This window comes from Candoia aspera, chromosome 3, assembly GCF_035149785.1.
Source record: "Candoia aspera isolate rCanAsp1 chromosome 3, rCanAsp1.hap2, whole genome shotgun sequence".
Taxonomy (NCBI): domain Eukaryota; kingdom Metazoa; phylum Chordata; class Lepidosauria; order Squamata; family Boidae; genus Candoia; species Candoia aspera.
This window is the reverse complement of record NC_086155.1, coordinates 3,999,483-4,007,144: the sequence shown is the minus strand read 5'-3', so window position 1 is coordinate 4,007,144 and position 7,662 is coordinate 3,999,483. Positions and strand designations below refer to the sequence as shown.

General features: G+C 47.7%; 1 protein-coding gene across 1 annotated transcript; it reads left to right on the top strand.

The window, feature by feature from the left end:
- Nucleotides 1-2,719: 2,719 nt before the first annotated feature.
- On the top strand, nt 2,720-7,662 carry PDYN (prodynorphin). Its single transcript, XM_063300030.1, is given in 3 exon segments — nt 2,720-2,848; nt 6,993-7,162; nt 7,164-7,662. Coding segments are annotated over 3 exon segments (798 nt in total).

Genomic DNA, 7,662 nt, shown 5'->3' with positions numbered 1-7,662 from the left:
TGTCTCTTGGCTATATTAACATCCATACATTGCTTACTTGGCAGCCATGTATATTTATTTTGTGTTTTAATTGTTTTAATTGTAATTGTTTAAACTGTTCTATAGTTTTTATTGTTGTAAGCCCCCAGAGTCACTTGCTGAGATGGGTGGCTATAGAAATTGAATGAATGAATGAATGAATAAACAAACAAACAAACAAACCTTGGACTGCAGGGCTGGGCACAGGCAGGGGGCCAAAACAGGCATGGTGGGCATCTTGCAATTGAAACCCTGTCCTTTCTTCACACGTTGCTTTGACCTCATGGTTGAGGCTGCCATCTTGACTTGCCATCTGCTGGTCTGGGATCAGCCTATTCCTGGCACTTCCTGACTTTGAGATTTGTCTCTTCACAGCCTTTTGCAAAAAGAAGCACTCTGTTTTCTCTGCAGAAAGCTCTGAGTTTGCAGCTTGCTTTGTGTTTGTTTGATGAGGGGTTTACAATGGCAATACATACTTCTGAGGTTGCTATCAGAAGCTGTGTGTAGCTGGCAGCCCCGAATGGCAGCGCTCCGATCTTTCAATCATGTTGTGAGGCTCCATTAATTAATGCTCTTAAGGCAATTTGGAATCAGCAGATTAAAAATGCCAAATGATTGCAAAGCATTGTTATCAGATAGTGAATCATGCCACTTTGCTGAAGCCAGCAGCTCAGTGTAATTTATGTTCTGCTAACACTGATAATTTGACATATGATAATGCACATCATTCAAATTACAGCTTAATTTAGCAAAAATGAATATCAGAGTGTTAGTATATTCCTCCATCAGCCTCAATTAAGGGACATTACTGAGAAAGGCAGTGATGTTGCCCAGGAAGGGGAACAAGGCTTAAGGATTCTCCAGAGATTCATGACACGGATTCCTCTTGGGCCTGGTTGTGAGTCTGAGGCCATGAGAGAGGTCCACAGTTGAGGAGATGGCTGATAAAAGATATGTGTTCATGGGCACATCTCAGAAAGTCTTGGTCTTTGTGGCTTCTATTTCCATAGGAAAGAATATTATAATGACTGTACGTGAGCCCATTTCACGAGGGAGGAAAATACAGCACAAACTTGTTAATGGAGGTTTTATATCCATGAATTTTTTTTAAAAGAAGACCCAGTGGGGTTGGTGACACGTCCTCCTGAATGTATGTTTTTTTAAAAAGTAAAAAGTTAAAAATGTATATATTTTAAAAAAGACCCAATCTTTGGAGGAGATGGGCGGTGACAAATCTGATAGATAGATAGATAGATAGATAGATAGATAGATAGATAGATAGATAGATAGATAGATAATAAAAAATATTGGAGGTACTCATACAGCCCCAAATCTGAGCCAGCTGTGCCCACTTTGTTAGTTTATGATTCAGTGTACTGGCCAAAAGCAAAACATGAGTGAATTGTGTAGCCAAGGGAAGCATAAATGAAGCAGACACAATAGTTCAGAAGTTCACCCAGAAATCAACCCCCAAACCAGTAAGTCCCAGGTGAGGTTATGGACAAGAACAAAGGTCAGACCTTGAGCTGGGAAACACTCATTCACCAAGGTAGGCCCACATGTAAGCAACATTGCTTCCAACCACGAGCTTCTGTCAAACAGAGAGCTTTACCCTACAAGCGGTAGTTACCCTACTTTAATTCAGCTTCCACTCATTAAGCCTGACCTGGCTGCAAGGCTGTAGGTGGGCTGAGCGATATTCGTAGATCAGCTGTTGCTTATCAAACTTGCTCTGGTTGCAAGATAATGCTGGCATTCCGGGATGCTGTTGAGCAGACCTCCACGCCCAAGTCAATTTTCCCTGAAGCTAAGTATTTCAACATCCCTTCCAATATTGGACTGAGCGTCAATGCTGTTCATGTGCTGGAGGACTATCCTGGTGAATCTAGAGCAGGTTTCCATGCCTGGGATCTCAGCATGGTGATCAAAGGAGGAAGGGGGCAAACTCTGATGTGGTCCTGGCAAAGTTGGTTCTAGCCAGCCACCTGGAAACCTGCTTCTCTATAATGGCTTTGTGCTACCTGGATGTTAGCTTTGGTCTTCTATCTTCTTTCTGTTCTTAGCAGGCACTGTGTGGCTTCCAAGAATGTCTGAAGATGCCTCACTGGTTCTGCGTCACTGTTTGTATCAAGTCTGTAGCAAAACCAGTTCTAAGCTCTTACATCGTCCCAATAAGCAGTTGGGTGCTTGTGGGGCAAAGTCGAAGTTGTGCAGGAGTGGTAAGATGAGATTTGACTCAGGGTCTAAAGAAAGGCACCTGTAAAACTGCCCTGCCCTGCATCAAGGGTACTGACCAAGAGAGCTACCTAATCCATCCTTCCTGAAGATGATACTTTCCAGACAGGCTGCACTACAACACCCATCATTTTGAACCAGCATGAGAGAGGGCCTCAAGCTGGGTAGGGACAATGGGAGATGTTCCATACATCTTTAAAAGCACCAGGTTGGAGAAGTCATGTTTATCCTGCAGGCAGATGGTCTCCAGGTTCTCAGCACAAGAGAAGAGTGGCTTGGGGGACTGAAATGAGGACCTCTGAAAGGGGAGGTGGCTCTTCCAATAAGCTATGGAAGGGCTGGAGGGCAGCTCACCCCAGTACTGATACTGCTGATGTCTCTTTGTTTTCTCCCATACATTGTTGATGAGGAACTGCCCTTATCTCTTGACTTTTCTTTCCATCCCTCCAGGTACCTCCTGGGAAGAATGGATTGGCAGCTTTGGGGACTCGCTCTATACCTCCATGTGGCTTTCTCAGCTTCTTGGGACTGTCTCTCTCAGTGTTCCATGTGCGTTCTTCATGGCCAGGATGCAGAGAAGCCCATCAACCCCTTAGTAAGTCACAGTGTAGGTCATAGGTTGACCGTAAGACCTGCCTGAATGTATTGAACCTTGGAGATGAAGACTGCTCCTTGAATCCTGGACAGAGCTGGCAGGGTGGAGTACCAAATCACCTCCACTATAGTTCAGAATGTAAGGATAGCTCTGCTGGATCAGGTCAAGGCCCACCTTAATCCATCATTATATTTCTAATAATGGCTTACCAGATGCTTCTGGGAAGCTCACAAATGGCTCTCCCATTATTGCTACAGGTAGTCCTCACTTAACAACTGTTCATTTAGTGATGGTTTGGACTTATGACAGTGCTGAAAAAACTTACTTACAACCGGTCTCACACTTACGACTGTCGCAGCATCCCAAAGGTCATATGATCACGATTTGGGCACTTGGCAACTGGTTCGCATTTAGACTGTCGCAGTGTCCTATGGTCACATGATCACTGTTTTCGACCTTCCCAGCTGGCTTCTGGCAAGCAAAAGCAATGGGAAACTGCATGGTTGGCTTAAAGCCCATGGTGATTCACTTAACGACTGCTGCAAAAAGGTCGTAAAATGGGTTGGATTTGCTTAATGACTGCTTTGCTTAGCAACCAAAATTCTGGTCCCAATTATGGTCGTTAAGTGAGGTCTACCTGTACTTTGCACCTGAGTTTTGGAGATGCATGGCCCCCAACCTGGAGATAACATGGAGTCGTCAGGACTGACAGCCCTTGGTAAGATCTGTCTTCCATGAATTTATCCAATCCCCTTTTAGTAACGTAGGTGACCCTCATGGCTTCTAATCGCCCCTAATTCAGCTTTCTGTGAGCTGGTGCTGTCCAGCTATGTTGGAAATGTAACTTCCAGTTGCTTCTCCAACACATGTAGAGAAAGCCGTCTGGAGGCCCCCAAGTTGGGGAAGGCTGATCTAATGGCTAGATTCACTCTCCAGATGTTCATATTCCTTTTTTTTTCCTTATTGCCCCCTAGGTTAGGGTTCCTTTCTGTCCTCTTCCTAAGGCAGGAATTCCATGCCCACAAGAAAAGCTTCTGAGCTATTACAGCTTCCTGGAGTCTACTGGGAACCCCAGTGGACCAATTCCTAGCCTTGGATGACCCTTGCGGGATGCCTTCCAGATAAGCCTTATCTGCTGTGGTTTCAAATAACCTCCGAACATTATGGAGACAGTGAGCTCTCTTGACTTTTCCTTTCAGTCTCTTTCACCAGCCCTCTCATTTTTTAGAAGTTTCCCCTGAGAATCGGGAAAAAAGAGAGCAGGAAACAAATGTTAATTCTTAGCTATTTAACAAGCCAACTGAGAGTTAATAGGATGAGTCTTCTGCACACATCAGAAGCTTCATTCTTGGATGAAAAGGATCCAGTTCTGTAAATCCATTTGAACGAAAACTTGGGCTGCTGTGATCTCTCCCAACATACAGGTAGTCCTCGCTTAACAACCATTTGTTTAGTGATGGTTCAAACTTACAACGGTGCTGGAAAAACTGACTTATGACCAGTCCTCACACTTAGAACCATGCAGCATCCCCATGGTCACGTGATCACAATTTGGGCGCTTGGCAGCTGGTTCACATTTATGACCGTCGCAGCATCCTGTGGTCACAGAATTGCCATTTTCAACCTTCCTGGCCAGCTCCTGGCAAGTAAAATCAATGGGGAACCACATGATTTGTTTAATGACCATGTGGTTTGTTTAACACCTGCATTGATTCGCTTAACAACCTCCGCAAAAAAGGTTGTAAAATCAGGTCAGATTTGCTTAATGACTGCTTTGCTTAGCAACTGAAATTCCAGTCTCAGTTGTGGTCATTAAGCAAGGACTACCTGTAGTCTGTAATTCTCCTTGGTTCAGCAGTCAGGTCACATTAGAGACAGGAGGGACATCTGCAGTGTGGGGGTCAAAAAGACCCATGATTGCATAATCAAAGCCTCACCCCTTTTTACTTACCCTGTAGATACCCCTGATAAGAGGACTAGCCGGGTGCCACTGGTTGCTACCAAGGTTCTCAGAACTGCAAACAGCCCCACACTGGCTAATTCATCTTTTTTGCTGAAAGAAATTGTATATGCTGCATTGCACAACCCTTGGCTTGTTCTAACTGTGGCTAGATCTTGTCGCTGCTTGTTGTGGCTAGATGTTGTGCAATCTGATCCAAGGCCCTCATCAGGTGCTCATCCCCGACTGTGATCAAGGCATCAGCCAGTGATGCACCAGAGCCTCAGGAATAACCCCCGGCTTCCTCTGAAACCCCACTGGGTCACCTCAGCTGGACCAATCGAACAGGCCTAACCTCCCTGAGGTGGGGTGCAGCTGCAGAGAGCTGTAGAAGCAAGACGGAGCAATCCGTCCATGGCAAGGGTCTGATGTCAATGTCCTCCAACCCCCGATCACCTTGCCTCTGTCCCAAGACAAAGACCAGATCCAGTGTGTGACCCCCTCTGTGAGCTGGCCTTTCAGTCAGCTGGACCAGGTCCATGGCTGCCAAGGTGGCCATGAACTCCTGGGCCATCTCTGACCCCAGACCCAGAGAAAGCAGGTTGAAGTTCCCCAGAACAATCAACCGAGGGAACTCCACAGCCAACTCCACCATGGAGCCCAGGAACTCTGGCAGGGCTGGTGCCACCGCGCAGGGAGGAAGGTAGGCAAGCGGGAAGCCCAGCTAATCCCTTCAACCCAATTTCACAAAGAGACCCTCATCTCCGGCTACGCCTGGGGCAGCACCCCCAAAGGCCACTAAAGACTCCTGAATGATGAAAGCCACCCCACCACCCCTTTCCCCAACAGATGCCACCCAGATACTCCACAGCTTGTCTCCCTGGTGGTGTGGTTGCCTTCTTGATTGGAAAATTATAATTTTGCACCGAGTCATCACTCTTTTCCCTCTCCTGTCTTGGCAAAAAAACAGGAATATCTTCTGTTCCTGATAGGAAACAGTTTTGCACCAGTTGCTTTCTGCATTTAACCACTGTAGTCGAGTGCTTTGTGGGGTGTGGGTGCTGATTCTCAAGGGCAGGCCCAGCTGTTACCGAGCATTAACCATCATTGGTTTATCGCAAGGCAAGACTGCTGTTGGAACGTGGCAACGAGGGTGAGAATTTTAGTCTGAGAGAGAGTGGGGGAAAAGATGAAGATAGACAAATGATATAAGGAAGCAGGAGGTCCTATCAAGAAAAAGAAATATGCTGCTTCCCTACAGCTATTTCTAACACATCTACAAATACATTTCTCTTTCCCAAAAATCTGACAGCAACTTCAGCTTCAAACAGTCAGCTTTGCCCCTACTCAGAGCCGTTTTCCCACATCTTTTTCAAAGAGGGAAAGATATATTTGGTAGCATGAGTTTAACACTTACTGCCAATGCTGAGCATAACCTCTGCCCTCCCCCCCATAAGTTTTAATGAATTTAAAAGTGAAATGAGTAGATTCACCTGTCCAGACAAGGGACTTGGAGATCTTAGATCTCAGACATGTGGATTTGATTCCTGATGAAATCCAGTGGAGGGCAGAAAAATTCTCTCATCCTTCCCCAACACTTACTATTATTCAGTGTGACTAGAGATAATTTGTTCTAGAGCAGTGTTATTCAAAGTTGGCCATTTTAAGATGTGTGGACTTCCGCTCCCAGAATTCCCCAGCCAGGAATTCTGGGAGCGGAAGTCCACACATCTTAAAGTGGCCATCCTTGAAAAACACTGCTCTGGAGGTTTAGAAGAGAATTCTGATGAACCTTGGAAAGATCCGAAAGTGCGAGCAGTTGGTAGGGATGCCCACAAGCAAGGTCAAAAAAGTCAACACAACAGCTACAGCTGTGCAGTTGAAGCTGAGACACATGTTAAAAAAGGAATGAGGCTTCCATTGCACAGTCGCAGCCGCCATCTCGACTCTTTTGACCCACCCCGTCTGCAGAAGCTTCAGAAGGATGGAAGAAAGAGCTATTGCAGGAAACCCCACCCTCAGCAAAGAGCATCCTTCGCTACCGCCCACCAGAAAGGAAGTTCTCCAGCATCCCGAGAATAAAGTAGAAAACCAGAAGCCTGTTTTGAAGGGAAGGAAGCTGACAGGCCGACTGGGCTGGCTAGAAGATCCCTACGGAGAATGGGGTCCCAAGTGAAGAGCATTCTCTTTGCTGTTTTTTTACAGCGCTGTGCTCTGGAGTGCCAAGGCTCCCTGCTGTCCAGCGCGGAGTGGTTGAAATGCAAGCGGGCCCTCTCGGTCTTAACCTCCTTGGCGAAGGAGGCGGAGGCGGGCAGATCCTCCCAGGTGGGTGAAGAGGAGAGGGCTGGCCAGGCGGCGAATGCCAGCCTCTGGGAATGCTGCTGAGTGCATCAAACGGCCCAGCAGCTGGGCGAAGGACCCGACTCAACCCAAGTTCTCTTCTCTTCTCCAACAGAACGTCCTCCCCCAGAGGGACGTCAGCAAGGCGTACGGGGGCTTTTCCCAGAAGAGCGGGGAGAGCGCAGACTCGGAGCCAGGGGCAGAAGAGGATGACCCCGAGGCGCTGGATCTTGGGGATCTGGTCTCCCACGGCGAGGCACCCGATCCGGGCTCCCTCAAGGCGGAGAGGAAACGCTACGGGGGCTTCCTGCGCAAATACCCCAAGCGAGGCTCCGGCACGGCGGGGGCCGAGGAGGACGGGGGCGGCCTGGAGGACCTGCACAAACGCTACGGGGGCTTCATGCGCAGGATCCGTCCCAAGCTCCGGTGGGACAAGCAGAAGCGCTACGGGGGGTTCCTGCGGCGCCAGTTCAAGGTGACCTCGCGCTCAGGGGAAGAGCCCAAGGCCGCCTCCGGGGAGGCCGTCGACCTATAG